The 14,475-nt window shown below is 38.8% G+C and overlaps 1 protein-coding gene across 4 annotated transcripts; it reads right to left on the bottom strand.

The window, feature by feature from the left end:
* Positions 1–1,227: 1,227 nt before the first annotated feature.
* LOC116054172 (trichohyalin-like) lies at positions 1,228–12,744 on the bottom strand. Of its 4 annotated transcripts, XM_031305540.2 has the most exons (8): positions 12,653–12,744; positions 10,980–11,085; positions 7,957–8,298; positions 5,744–6,022; positions 5,098–5,265; positions 3,510–4,067; positions 2,614–3,401; positions 1,228–2,400 (listed from the first exon to the last, which is right to left on the bottom strand). In XM_031305540.2, the coding sequence occupies exons 2-8, from the start codon at positions 11,074–11,076 to the stop codon at positions 1,969–1,971; spliced, it is 2,664 nt and encodes an 887-aa protein (XP_031161400.1). In that variant the 5' UTR covers positions 11,077–11,085; positions 12,653–12,744; the 3' UTR covers positions 1,228–1,968. The 4 variants fall into 4 exon arrangements, with proteins under 4 accessions (XP_031161400.1, XP_031161398.1, XP_031161399.1 ...); XM_031305538.2 differs by having other exon boundaries at positions 2,614–4,067; XM_031305539.2 differs by having other exon boundaries at positions 1,228–2,546; positions 2,802–4,067.
* Between the last annotated feature and the right edge of the window lie 1,731 nt (positions 12,745–14,475).

Here is a 14,475-nt window from a genome sequence, read left to right as displayed (position 1 = left end):
TGAATTTAAACTATATTTGTGTATTGTCCTGTGCGAACCACGTATAAGAGAGAGGCGTATACATGTTTTTTCAGTGGACATGAAGGGGATAGAAAACTGTAATCTGAGAAGTAACTGTCAGACAAATGTAGTGTTTATGTTATGTTATGTAGCCTATGTTCATGTTAAAGTAGGCTACACTATTACTAGTTTTTTTAAAGTAGGGTATCTTAATGAGCCTATTTAGATAATATAAGCTACAACATTTATCGCAGTTCTGTTACGTGGAAGGTGAAGCAGCAGTGTCAGTACGGCAGATTTTCCTTTTTTGTTTCCTGCTGATTCATCGTTTCAATAGACGATCTTTGCAGAGAACAGCCGCTCAGACAGAGGAAGTGGAGCCGTTACAGCGGTCCGTTATCCTTAGAATAAAACACTACAATACAACTTCGCTTCTGATGAGGATTTATTTTCTCATTAACACATGCATGTATTCTGAAATGAATGGAATTATAATCATAATGTTTTATTTTTTTTCTAAATTATTATGTATGTCTTTTTTTTTAACCACTTCTATTATGTGTTAGGGTGTTAACACCTGGCCAGGACAATCAAAATGATGAGAGTTACATAAACATAAACCACCTTGATTGTAATTCATATTCTTTAAATGTTGAATATATTAAAATCAAACTTATTTGCTTTTATAACTTCTTGTATTCATATCTTAATATTAGTTTGAGTGTCAGGAGGGTCCATTCATCCTCCAAAATCAGACATTTGACGTCATGCATGTAGTTACATAAGTTGTAGTCTGTCAGAAAGGGGAAAACACAGGAGCTGCACCACAGACCAGTCTATAAACGTCCTCCGTGTTTCCATAATAACAGCCTCTGGACCTCTGCTGTGGACCAGTGGAGTCTAACATTCATCAGCTCAGTGTATACACTTTAGTGTCATCTAGTGGCACACTCTGAAACTGTTAAACAGACTCATTAATGGAAGGAGAACTGGCACTTGTTTTATAATAAGTTAAAGCTGTTCCTTAGTTTTAAAAATTGCTCTGCTTTAGTAAAAACATTCTCTGACTGTTCTGAAATATATAGTTCATTTAAACCAGGAGTATTTTATCCTAGGGCTTGGCGATCGGGCCAAAATCTTCAATCCCATGGTAAAGCCTATGTGTGTACACTCGTGTGTGAATTAAATACCTGAATAATGAATGTATGAAAAGTACTGAGTATTTTCTCATTTTATTCAGAACTTTAATGCAAAATGAACATAACGTGTAATGTTTAGAACGAAAAGTGTCGTCCAAATGATGTAAATATGGCCATTAAGCACTTCGGCGGCGACATTTTCATAAAAACAATATAGAATAATTTAAACAATAGATATTTTTATATTGTTTTGGCGCTATATCATCATGTCACCTTGCCCTGCTTGATTCTAATGAAAAAGTATGATCTACATGTGCATCACAGAGAGAATAACAATAACAAATATATAAATCTGCTTTAAAAGAAAACAATCAGAGCTGTCAGTGTCTGTGCAGCTTCATATTTTATCAACATATTGATGATGTGTCTCAGCCAAAGAGCATGAACGGATTTATAATATACAAGACAATCCAAGACCTAACATACTACACGTATATACACAATATATTGTTTTTTTTAATGCTTTGAAGTTTTAACTTACAACACTAATTCAATCTCATCCTGCACATGTACAATTTGATGTATAAGAGTCCTTTACATTATCTTGGACACATCACAATATAAAAACAATTGGTGAAAGAGATATTAGTGAATCTCTAGTTTGCTGATCTTTATCCTCTGCTCCTGAGAAAAATGATAATACAATTCAGCGATATTTTCTTGTGGTTGAAATGAAAAATGAAACTGTCATACACTGGCTGTCAATAGCTGCACAGTGTGAATGTTGTAACTGGATTATTGCTTCTTCTTTGAGTTTCCTGCTGTTTTTCTAAAGTTCCATGTCCTCCTCCTGTTGGTCTTCCTGACACATAAATGCTCGATCCTGTTGATAACTCACATCATCCATTTCTTCATCTATTATGTCTTGTTTCATGTTAGCTTTGTCTTCAGACTTTATCTCATCGCCATTTAGCTTTTTTAGCTTTTTTAGCTTTCTGGACCTCTCCTGTGTCTGCTTACTGTCTTCTTCCTGACTCCTTTTCCTACAGACTGTCTGTTGCTGAGCCACATTGGGCTCTTCCTCTCGTTTATGTTGTTTTCCTCTTCTCCTGGCTTTTATTTGAGGTCTTCTGTTATTCTCTATCAGCTCCTGTTGCTGTACTCCCTGACACTCACCTCCTCTCTCTGCGAGAAGATGTGAAGACATGAAGACTTCTATCTTCTCTGGGATTCCTTCCTTTACGTCCAGATGTTGCTCTGCCTGTTCTTCTCGTCGGATCTCCTTGGACGTCTTTTGAGTTTCATCGATGTCCGCTCCTTCGTCACTTTCCAACCCTTCTTTCCCTCTTTCTTTCCACTCTACCTTTACCACCTTGCTGGATTCCTCTGGCTGCTCTTTGGTTTCTTCCTGATTTCTCTCAGATGTTTCTTCCTTATTTCTGGACTGTTGTTTCTCTTCCATTTGTCCCACCGCCTGCAGCTGCCCTTCTTGTCTGACCTCCTTGGACTTCTTTTGAGATTTATGAATGTCAGCTGCTTTGTCACTTTCCAATCCTCCTTTCCCTCTTTCTTTACACTCTACCTTTACCACCTTGCTGGATTCCTCTGGCTGCTCTTTATTTTCTTCCTTATTTCTCTCAGATGTTTCTTCCTTATTTCTCAGCTGTTGTTTCTCAGTCTGGAGCTGATTCTCCTCTTGGAGCTCTTGGTTTTGTCTCCCTGCTGTTTCTTGATGTGTTTTGAGATCTGGCTTCCCCATAACTTCCCTACTGACTGATGTAAGCTTATTCTCACTCTGATCTCTCTTTATCTCTCTCTGCTCCGCTTTCTCACTGATTTGCACATTTTGGCTTTCTGTTTTCCTTTCTGTCATTGTAGTAATATTACTCTGCTCTCCCTCCTGACCTTTCTTATCTTTATGTTCTGCCTCTTGTTTGCTGGTATCTAAAACTTGCTGATTGACATCTCTTTTCTGTGTTTTGGTCTCTATCTTTTCCTTATCCCTCTTTAAATCGTCCTGCTCCTCTGACTGCAGCTTCCTCTCTTTCTCCATCTTCTCTTCCTCTGTCTTCTCCAAACTCTCATTGATTTTCTCCGTTTGGTTTTCTGCCTTTCTTTGTGTTGCTGTCATAATGTAACTCTGGTTTTCCTCCTGATCTTTTCCTTTCTTATCCTCATGTCCTGCCTTACTCGTGTCCTGCTTTCTGTCTTGTAAAACATGTTGGTTGTCCTTTTCCGTCTGTGGTTCCATCTTGTCTTTCTCTCTCTCTTTTCTTTTCTGCTCCTCTGGTTGAATCTGCTTCTGTCTTTCTACCTCCTGTTGCCTTCCTTCTCTCTGATTCTCCTGGAGCTTCTTCCCGTTCTCTTTCTTTTCTCTCTTTTTCTTAATGTTTGGCTCTTTCTTGCGCACATCAGTCATTGGCTCTTGCCTTGTCTCTTCTTTCTCTTCCTCCTGATCAGCGTGGACATTTTGCAGCTGCTCTTTTGGTCCTTCTGCCACCAGCACCAGTGAACGTCCTGAATCTTCTTCTACTGGTTTCATCGTCTGCTCTCCTTCACCCTCGTCCCATTCATGTTTTACTTCTTTTCCTGTCATGTCCTGTTTTTGGTGTTTTTCTACTTCTGTTGGAATCAGAGGTACGTTTTCATTCTTTATAGATGTAACGTCCCTCTCTCCTTCTGCCCTGTCCATATCTGGTTTGGTCTCGAGCTGGTTTTGTTGTGTTTCATCTTTATGTTCACTTTGAGATGCGTCCTTGTCCTCTACTCTCATCACATTATTCTCTTCCTCTCTTCCTGCCATCAGCGGAGCACTTTCTCCTTCTGGCTCCATCAGGACCTGGAATCCTGTGTTATCACGTTTAGATGTGACCTTCTTCTCTTCCTCGGTGTGTTCAGCTCCATCCTCGAGGCTCCTCCTCTTGTTTTCTGTGTGAATAGAGAAGCACAGTGAAGTTTGTATTGAGTTTTTCTGTGTTAGTATTTCCTTATATAAGATTACGATATACTTTATTGATCCTACAAGGGCCAATAAAAAAAATGTCAGCCTGTTGTTAGTATAGTGTTTATTTATTTATAGTATTTATTATTATATAACGCCATCAAACTGAATAACTAAGTAAAAATTACAAATAACTTGGATATTTCCATTTTATACTTCTACTACATCTCAGAGGTAAATATTGTACTTGTACTCCACTACATTTGTCTGACAGCTTTAGATTCTTCTCAGATGACAGTTTTTCCTCCCCTTCCTGTCCAGTGAAAACCACATATCTCCAGATGTGTTAATGAATGTTTGTGATAAACTGAAGGATGAAGTGTTCCTTTATGTTTTGAGAAAATTCTCCTACTTCCTAAGCTAAATAAAGTCTTTAAAAGCCTCATAGATCAGCTGGACAATGCATCGTCACAAGGCTGAAAACAGGGCTGTTTTTCTGACACCATGATAAGTTTTCAAACTTTTTAGCGATACGTGGTTCTCACAGGACAAAATAAAATATGATGCATTGCTGTAGATTAAACTACCCAACAGTATATGAAGGGGTTAAAATGTGCACAAACTTAAACATATACAGCAGTAAAATGCAACATAGACATTAATGCAGCAGAAATATTAACCCAGAAACCTCAGATATGATAGGAAAGCACTGGCAGGGAACATTTTACTGCACAATGAGTACTATTACTCTAAGTTCTTTAAGTATATTTTGCATATAATATTCACATACCTTTACTTAAGTAAGGTTTTAAATGCAGGACTTTCACTTGTAGTGGAGTATTTTCACAGTGTGGAAAGTACTTTTACTAAAGTAAAGGATCTAAATATTTCTTCCACCACGGATTATACATTCAAATAATGCAAATTAAATTGAAACTCAAATAAGTCAAAACTGCATCATCAAAAGGCTGCAACAGCAGAACATTTAGAAATGAGTGAAATCAGTTTGTTACTTACTGAATTTCTTTTGTCTCCATTTCCACACAACAAAGACAACCGCAGCTATTAACAACAGAAGAGCACAGCCGATAACTGAGCCAGTAATAACACCTGGACTATCAGCAGTACTGGGACTACTGGGAGTACTGGGAGTAGTGGGAGTACTGGGGACCATGAAGAACTCATCTGAAATGGTAAAACACAGAACATATAAGAGTAGAAAACAATTTCAACACCACTTTTCTCCTTTGTGTTGCAGGGAATTAGATTTATAATTGCAATTGATTTCCATAATTGTATTTTCTTTTACATCCTAATTATTCTCATTTATCTATCAAATTATTTTTCCAATTCAGAAAGTTTTAGAGGCATTCAATTGTTCTTATGATGGTGTAGCTTCTTTTCTTGGTTTTCCATTCTTTGTCTATGTAATTGACTCGATGTGATTGTAAATGAGGGTCGCCACTCAATGATCTCTCGAGTATAAATAAAGGTTCAAAATGCAATGCAGAGGAGACAAGTGTGTGAAGGGAATTTTCCTTTTTCTTTATTTTTTGAAACAGAACATGTTCAAAACTGAACCAAAGTGTCTCTCTAAGTGATCACATCCTGAACATATAAACTATATTAAACATATATTAAACATATATTAAACTATATTAACCTGGAACGTGGACGTGTGTCTCTCTGGTCTGGTTGATGTTCTGCTGCTGGACTCTACAGGTGAAGTTGTTGTTGTGTCTCTTCTCCACAGCCACTCTGCTGCTGACAGTGTAGAGTCCATCAGGACCTCGGAGAGTCTCTGTGGGTCCAGCAGAGAGGAGGTTCCCCTCACCGTCCAGCCACAGCACCTCAGGCTCTGGGTACCAGCCTTCAGACTCACACTGGAGAACCACTGCACTGAGGTTTTTACTGCTCTGGATTACAGGTGGGGAGACGGCTCCTAAAGAAGAGAGGCTTTAGATGAGACATGCTAATGTTAGCGGGCCTGGTTAACTATCTTCCTACCTACAGCACTGTAGTAAAAAATGAATTTGCCAGCTGCAGCCGATTCAGAACGCTGCTGCTCGAGTCCTCACTAAGACAGGGGGCTCGTTAGAGTGCTCACAATTCCAAATTTTGCTGTACAATTAACCCTCCTGTTGTCCTCGGGTCAAATTTGACCCATTTTCTTTTAACAACTTGTCCAAAAAACATAACGTGGATGGTTCCGTACAACGCTCCACTACTTTCATTGAATTTGGGTGTTTTATTCAATTTTATAGCATTTGAAGAAAAACATTGATAAAAGAACGTTGAAAAAAATGATAACATTTTTGGAAAAAGCTTCAAAAACGTGGCGCACAAAAAGAAGAAAAAAACGTCAAAAAAGTGCAGAAACAAACGGCAAAAGTGACAAAAAACGCCAAAAAACAAAAAAGGCGGCAAAACAACAAGGGTTAACTGTCTCAGGATTAATTGCGATGAACAATATAATTGTCTCTTTCAGTCAAATTTATTTATTACTTTGTCAAACAAATTCAAGTTTTAAATGAATTCTAGGTTTAATCTTTTGGTTATATATCACTGTTATGAGACCCAAATAATGTAATAACACAGGTACACAGCCTATAAAGTTAACCACGCCTCTTTATTATCATAAAACATTTTTTGTAACTGTATACCCCCCTTGTCATTTTTGTTGCTATGACCGTGTATAGGGTCAAGTGCCAACAACAAGCATCACTTTAGCTGAACAGTCTGACCAATTAGTTTAGCAAGCCCTTTAGCACCTTAGCTAATGTTAGCAATTAATTGCAGTTAAACAAAGTAACGGCGATTATGTAAAATAATTGACAATTAGACAATTATGTAATAATTGTTACAGTCCTGGGGCACGTTCAAGCTCAGAACCACGGAACGGTGTGTAACGGCGTGCAACGACGTACAGCGGCTTTGAGTTATGTCTTCTCCTGTTTGGTGGGTGTGTCTCTCGTTTCTTGGCTGTGTCACAGGTGATACCCAATCAGAAGAGACGTGTCTGTAAACTCGTGGTAATAAAAAGGCAGACCGCTTGCGCACACAGCAGGGTGTTCAACGCACCCCTGTTTCAGTTTAAAAAAACGTGTTGCTACGTTTTGTCAAGAAAGTGGATCACATCACTCCAGTTCTGAGGTCTTTACACTGGCTTCCTGTCTCTCAAAGAATGGATTTCAAAACACTACTGTTGGTTTATAAGGCACTGAATGGTTTATTTCTGACCTGCTGCTACATTAAGAAGCATCATTGTCCTGCCTATGCACCAGCTGTCTATACTTGAATATCGCATTGCACTTTTCTGCTTTTTTTTGCACTTCTGGTTGGACGCAAACTGCATTTCGCTGTCTTTGTACTTGTACACTGCATAATGACAATAAAGTTTAATCTAATCTAATCTAATCCAATCCAGACCTCTCGGGTCGTCTATGGTCAGGTCTGCTTTCTGTCCCCAGAGTCAGAACTAAACTTGGAGAAGCAGCGTTCAGTTTTTATGCACCACAAATCTGGAACAAACTCCCAGAAAACTACAGGTCCACTGCAACTCTCAGTTCTTTTAAATCAAGGCGGCAGACTTTTTTAATGCTGCCTTTCTTTGCATAATTGTTAATTTCTTACACTGCACTGTACTTTTTATGTTCCATGTTGATGCTAAGCTTCCAGTTTCTTTTACCGATGACTGCTGATTTCTTCTCTTCTTATTCAACTGTTGCTCAGAGGGATCTTTGTCTCTTTCTGCCCTTTCAGTTGTCAGCCTCATTGAACCATTGTACAGCGTTTTGTTCTCCATGTTACAAATCTAAATAACATCTATTTGTAAGGAGGACTTTCTACAACCTAAAAGCATCAAAGATCACTTACCTACAACAAGCTGAACGGTAGAGGCTCTGGCTAGTACCGGAATGAAGCATCTGTATGTTCCCTCATCAGATATTTTCACTTTGGAGAGTTTCAGGGACACGTTTCCGTGTTTCAGTTCCTCAGTGAACAGAGATGTCCGACCTCTGTAGGACGAATGTTTTTTACTCTCCAGTTCCACGCCGTCACGCCACACCAGGACAAACCTGGGGTCCAGGTCAGGCCTCGCCCACTCCGTGGTGATGTCGAAGGCATTCATGGCCGGTTCCAGGTGACACGGCAGAATGATGTCCTCACCAACGAATGCCACTATTGGCTGAGATGGAGCAATCACCTCAGACTGACCTGAAAACAAACAGGTTTCTGATTGTCATTTCTGCAGCATAGAGACAACTGTGCATGCATTTAGATGACATTCTTCAGCACAACATGTATCCACTAACTTTACATGTTATGTAATGATTAAATGATTATGTGAGCATCTGTATGTATTGGACAGGTTTTGGGCTGGTGTTGAGTGTTGTCCAATGTATTGTTTATTTTTTTATGTTGTGAGTATGAATGTTATGTACATACTATGTTTATGTTTTGTTGTACCTTTGATGTATGATTTTGTTGTTATTTAAATGTATTGTGAGTATGAATGTTATGGTTGTATGTATTCCAGCTTATCTAATATTCTTATGAATATTAATAATAATAATAATATAATTAATACATAAATAATAATAATAATAATAATAATAATAATAATAATAATTAAAGCTGCAAGCAGCGATGGACGGGCCCTCGCTCCTCTGCGCGTGTCGGGGTCACCGGCGGTCGCCGCTCCTTGCGACCGTGCATTTGCGCGGCACTCAGACACCGCAAATCGTCACCAATGAAAAGGGAACTCCCTGCTGCGTTCAATGATACCTCACACAAGACTCTACCTTAGATGGTTCAAATGTTATGAAAGGGGGCGTGGTTTAGCATAGGGGGCGGGCCAAACCATCACCAGTGAAGAAGCAACTCTCTGCTGAGTTCAATGACACCTCACACAAGACTCTTCCTTAAATGGGTCACCAGTTATAAAAAGGGGCGTGGCTAAATTATAGGGGCCGGGTCAACCTATCACCAATTAAAAAGGAAGTCTCTGCTGAGTTCAATGATACCTCACACAAGGGTCTACCTTAATCGGTTCAAATGTTATGAAAGGGGGCGTGGCTTAAGCATAGGGGGCGGGGCAAAACATCACCAATGAAGAAGCAGCTCTCTGCTGAGTTCACTGATACCTCACACAATGGTCAACCTTAAATCGTTCAAATGTTATGAAAGGGGGCGTGGCTTAAGCATAGGGGGCGGGCCAAACCATCACCAATGAAGAAGGAACTCTGCTGATTTCATTGATACATCACACAATGGTCAACCTTAAATCGTTAAAATGTTATGAAAGGGGGTGTGGCTTAAGCATAGGGGGCGGGCCAAACATCACCAATGAAGAAGCAACTCTGCTGAGTTCAATGACACCTCACACAAGACCCTACCTTAAACGGTTCAAATGTTATGAAAGGGGGCGTGGCTTAAGCATAGGAGGCGGGCCAAACGATCACCAATGAAGAAGGAACTCTCTGCTGAGTTCAATGACACCTCACACAAGACTCTACCTTAGATGGATCAGCATTCATGAAAGGGGGCGTGGCTTAAGCATAGGGGGCGGGCCAAACCATCACCAATGAAGAAGGAACTCTCTGCTGAGTTCAATGACACCTCACACAAGACTCTACCTTAAACGGTACAAATGTTATGAAAGGGGGCGTGGCCTGAGTAAGTGGGCGTGGTTATATTATAGGGGCCGGCTCATTATCACATGTAGACCACACATTCTAAGTTTCATGTAAATCGGATGATGTTTGTCATATAAGGCGCATTTCCTGTTGCCAGCGGGGGGCGCTATGACCAAAAGTCAAATATGGCCTGTAGGTGTCCTCAGGCCTGGACCCTTGTCAATCGTGAGAATTTTCGGGCAGATACGACAACGTACACTCAAGTTACAACAATTTATTTGTTCATCGCTCAACACTCAAAATGGCCGCCACGCCACGCCCACACCGTCAGACGAAAAGTTTTTCTTTTAATAACTTTTCATCTTTAAGGTGTTGGGATGATAGAGACCAAGTACATCGGATGAAATCTCTAGGAGGAGTTCGTTAAAGTATAGCACCTTGACTTTTAGGCCTACTTCCTGTTGCCACTAGGGGGCGCTATGACTTTAAGTAAATATCGGCCTTTATTTGTCCTCAGGGTTGGACTCTTATGAATCCTGGAAAGTTTCGAGCCAATCGGACAATGTACACTCGAGTTACACCCACTTCCTGTTTCGGCGGCGAAACGCACAAAATGGCCGCCCCGCCACGGCCATGCCCTATGACGAAAAGTTTTTCTTTTAACAACTTTTCATCTTTAATGTCTTAAGATGGTACAGACCGAATTTGAAGTTGATTGGATGAAATCTCTAGGAGGAGTTTGTTAAAGTACGACATGTGGAAATGGCCAAAATCGCACTAATTTCGAACTTTGAAATCAAAATGGCGGACTTCCTGTTGGGCTTAGGGTATGGCTTCAATGACGTTTTTTTGTACATCTTGACATGATACATATGTGTACCAAGTTTCGTGAGTCTGCAACGCACTGCAGGGGCTCAATTTTTTTAACATTGTAGGGGGCGCTAGCGAGCCATTTTTGCGCGCCTATTCCCGAAACCCTTAAAATACGTAAATATTCACCAGACTTGATGCGACCGCCAAATTTGGTGAGTTTTTGAATATGTTAAGCCCCTCAAAAAGCCAATTCATTTGCCGGGAAAATAATAATTCCTTCAGTTTCAATAGGGCCTTCGCCGCTGTCGGCGCTCGGGCCCTAATAATAAGAGACCCCAGGAAGAGTAGCTTCTGTTGTAAGACAGACAGAAGCTAATGGAGATATTAATAAACAAACAAACAAACAGGTTAACATAAAGTAGACTGTTAGTGATGTGTGTAGTTCACCTCTACATAAGTGTATCAGGGTGAGGAAGACAATGGTGTGAAAAACCAGGACAGTGAAGGCACCACACTGGGACAGTCTGTCCTTCTCATGAAGCATCCTGGAGCTCTAAAAAAAAAAATACAAATTAAGCTGTTAAGTAATTAAAAAAAAGAAGAAAATATTTCGTGCACTTAACTCCAATGTTCTGGTAAACATCTCAAAAATATACTAACACTGTTTGAACCGTTACCTTCATTATGTTTTTTAAAGTTCATGAGAATTGTACAAGTATAAAGTTGCATAAAATGATAACCTTAAATGTGTACTTAAGTACAGCACTTGAGTGAATGTAATGTGGTCTGTGGGACCCCAAACAATAAGTTTAGTCAATTTAAATGAGGTGAAATTAGGGCTGCGCAATTAATCGCAATTTTATCGAAATCGCAATATGGACTAGTGCAATATCCAAATCGCAATATTTGTTAAGGGCAAAATATGTGTCAAACCATTCTGAATGAAGTAGTGTGGTGCAGCAGAGACGTCCCGCCTACACATCCTATCCTGCAGACTACAGAAAAACATCTTTGTGGGGTGAGCTCTAGCTCACCCAGTAGAGCGTGCGCCCAATGTAGGCTGAGTCCTTTACAGCGGCCCAGGTTCAAATCTGACCTGAGGCACACTGCTGCGTGTCATCCCCCATCTCTCTCCCCCCTTTCCTGTCTATCCACTGTCACTATTGAATAAAGGGAAAAGCCCCCAAAAAATGATCTTAAAAAAAAAAAAAATCTTTGTTTGGTACAGATCCTCACAGAAATCACACTATAATCAATTTCATTTTAATATTTTTCAATGAGAATGAGAATGAGAATAATGAGACAAAAATGATCATTCCCGCCAATATCGTGAATCAAATCGCCATGGCAGTATCAGTCAAAATAATCGCAATTAGATATTTTATTCATATGTGCAGCCCTAGAAATATGAATGACATTTCTACTCTTTATATCTATCGTTATACAAGTTCAGCAAAGCGTCTGAAATACAAAAAAATTAATGTGCAGGTACAGAACAAGACAGAGAGGGGAGTTTGTCACTTTTCAAACTTCGGATTTATGATATTAATATTCCTAAACATCGTCAGTGTGTGGCAGCAGAGCCGCGCAGTGGCTGCTGGTCGTTAATACATTTCATTTTCATAAAAGGCGCATGAATGAAACTAATTATGGAGCGTGAATCCGAGCGTGAACATTGGGTGAGCGGATTTATAACAATACAACGATCATATAAAACATAAAGCGAGCATTCTCTCTTTCACTGCACGATTTGATTTGGCGTTAGAGCTTAGTTTCACTTTCATTTGTAACAAAAGGAGCGATAATATGAATAAAAAGAGGCTATTTATTTTAAACTCAAAGTAATCTACATGCTCTAAAGTCCGGTGGTATCCGGTTGCAATATATACTTACTCAATTCATTATACGTTCTGTATAATTTCCTACACAGTGTAATTTTGATAAAAGTGGGTACGCCACTCCCTGGGGGGGAACATACTGTATGTGGTTAGAAGAGACCACACGGTGGACGGCTAACCCTTTCTTTCTTTAAATCAAAAAAACAATATTTCATAAATGAGATAAAGTCCAAACCAAAACACATGAACACATCATACACATTTATTAAAACGTTTGCATACCTGTTGTGTGTTTCTGGAAATCTCCCCTAGGAGCTACACGGCCAAAGTCAAAAAAAAAGAGGAGGGTTGCTGCTTCCGGTCACCTGGAATAAAAGGTGTGTTCTCGTTCCAGCAGCCTAGTGCTTAGTGCACAACGTTGCTAATATCCACATGTACACACTATGTATGTCTTTAATACGATCATTTTGGAATTTTAATTTTTTTAAAAATCATAAGAATAGATCACATCGAAGTCACAAATAGAAGTCATTTTATTTCAGGCTGTTGTGTGATGAAAGGGTTTTTTACTTTTACAGTGAGTTTAGTATCATAGCTTCTTCTCTCTTTTCTTGTTAATGAAAGGTATTTCTCTGGGAAAAGGAAACCTTTGTGACAGAGTTCATACAGCAGAGGGCAGAGTTCTCATGAGTGTGTGGTAAAAGTACTACTACTACACTGACTATACTCCGCTAAAAGTAAAAGTCATGCATTCAGAACTTAAGAAAAAGTATGAAAGTGTTATCAGCAAAACGAGTTAGAGTATTAAAAGAAAAATAGTCATTGTGCAGTAAAATCGTTATTTTCATTTTTCATATATTAAATATATGGTTTAATATATATATATATATATATATATATATATATATATATATATATATATATATATATATATATATATATATATATATATAATTATTTTTTATACATTCATTTATTTTTTCCCTATTGTTTTTGCATAATTTAGTATTAGCCATAGAGATGGCAAACAGCATGGGAGAAAGCCCCCCTCCATATGGGTTTGAAACCAACCGGTTCTATAGTCAGATATATATCTGTGTATCTTTGTGACATTGAAATTAGTACAAAAGGTGACGTTTTAAAATATTAGATTTAACAAAAGAAACAGACCAGTTTAGAGTTAGAGTTAGGGTTAGGGTTCATGTGTCATGACAGTGTCATGTCACTCTTATGTAGATACCTTCAAGTAAAGTTACCCTTTTTTCAACAGTAGCCCTAACACAGATAACGAGTCAACTTTTGCAGAGCGGTAGCTAGTTACAGTTGAAAATGCTGCCTGTGAAAACCCGGCGCAATGCTCCGATAAAGCTGACGGAGACAGACAGCTGCACTCGGCACCTTATCCGTGCCAACTGCGGTTTCACTATGACATTTCACTTGCTGTTCCCTGAATTTGTCTAACTGTATCCTCATTCCTCACTTCAGAGTTTAACAGTCAGCATAGTTATTCATGACTTTTGTCATTTACCTCCATAAAGACGTCCGGGTAATTAATGCAATTTGATTTACCTCCGTGATTCATCTGGATACCATCCTGGTTGCCACCTGCAGTGTTGGGTTCCCCTGCACACCAGAATGTAAAGGAGAAAGGTCTGCCATCACTCCAGAACCAAGTATTACTCTGTGGAAAAGATGTAGAAGTAAAAGTGTCACCCTATCAGTAATCAAACCTTTTACAGTGATAAATGACTGTACCTTCTGGTTTTTGTTTGTAGTAGTTTATTTTCAACATGTAAAAAAAAAAAAGAAAAAGAAAAAATTATATATACATAATTATATATATATATATAATGTTTTTTTTTTTTTTTTTTTTTTTTTTACAATTAAAATAACATAAATAAGGACATGTACATCTCCGCACAATCTTCCAAAATTATTGTAAATTATTCAAATAAGAAATTCCTATGTTCAAAAAGGAGTTCATAAAAAAACTTTTCTGGTCCTACCCCCTTTTTCCAAAACAATTTGATGCTTCACTTATTTATACATGTTTACATACACATACACTGTATATCTACCTACCTACACTCACATAAACACATGCA

The sequence above is a fragment of the Sander lucioperca genome, chromosome 2 (genome assembly GCF_008315115.2).
Source record: "Sander lucioperca isolate FBNREF2018 chromosome 2, SLUC_FBN_1.2, whole genome shotgun sequence".
Lineage (NCBI taxonomy): Eukaryota > Metazoa > Chordata > Actinopteri > Perciformes > Percidae > Sander > Sander lucioperca.
This window is presented reverse-complemented; position numbering and strand designations above follow the sequence as displayed.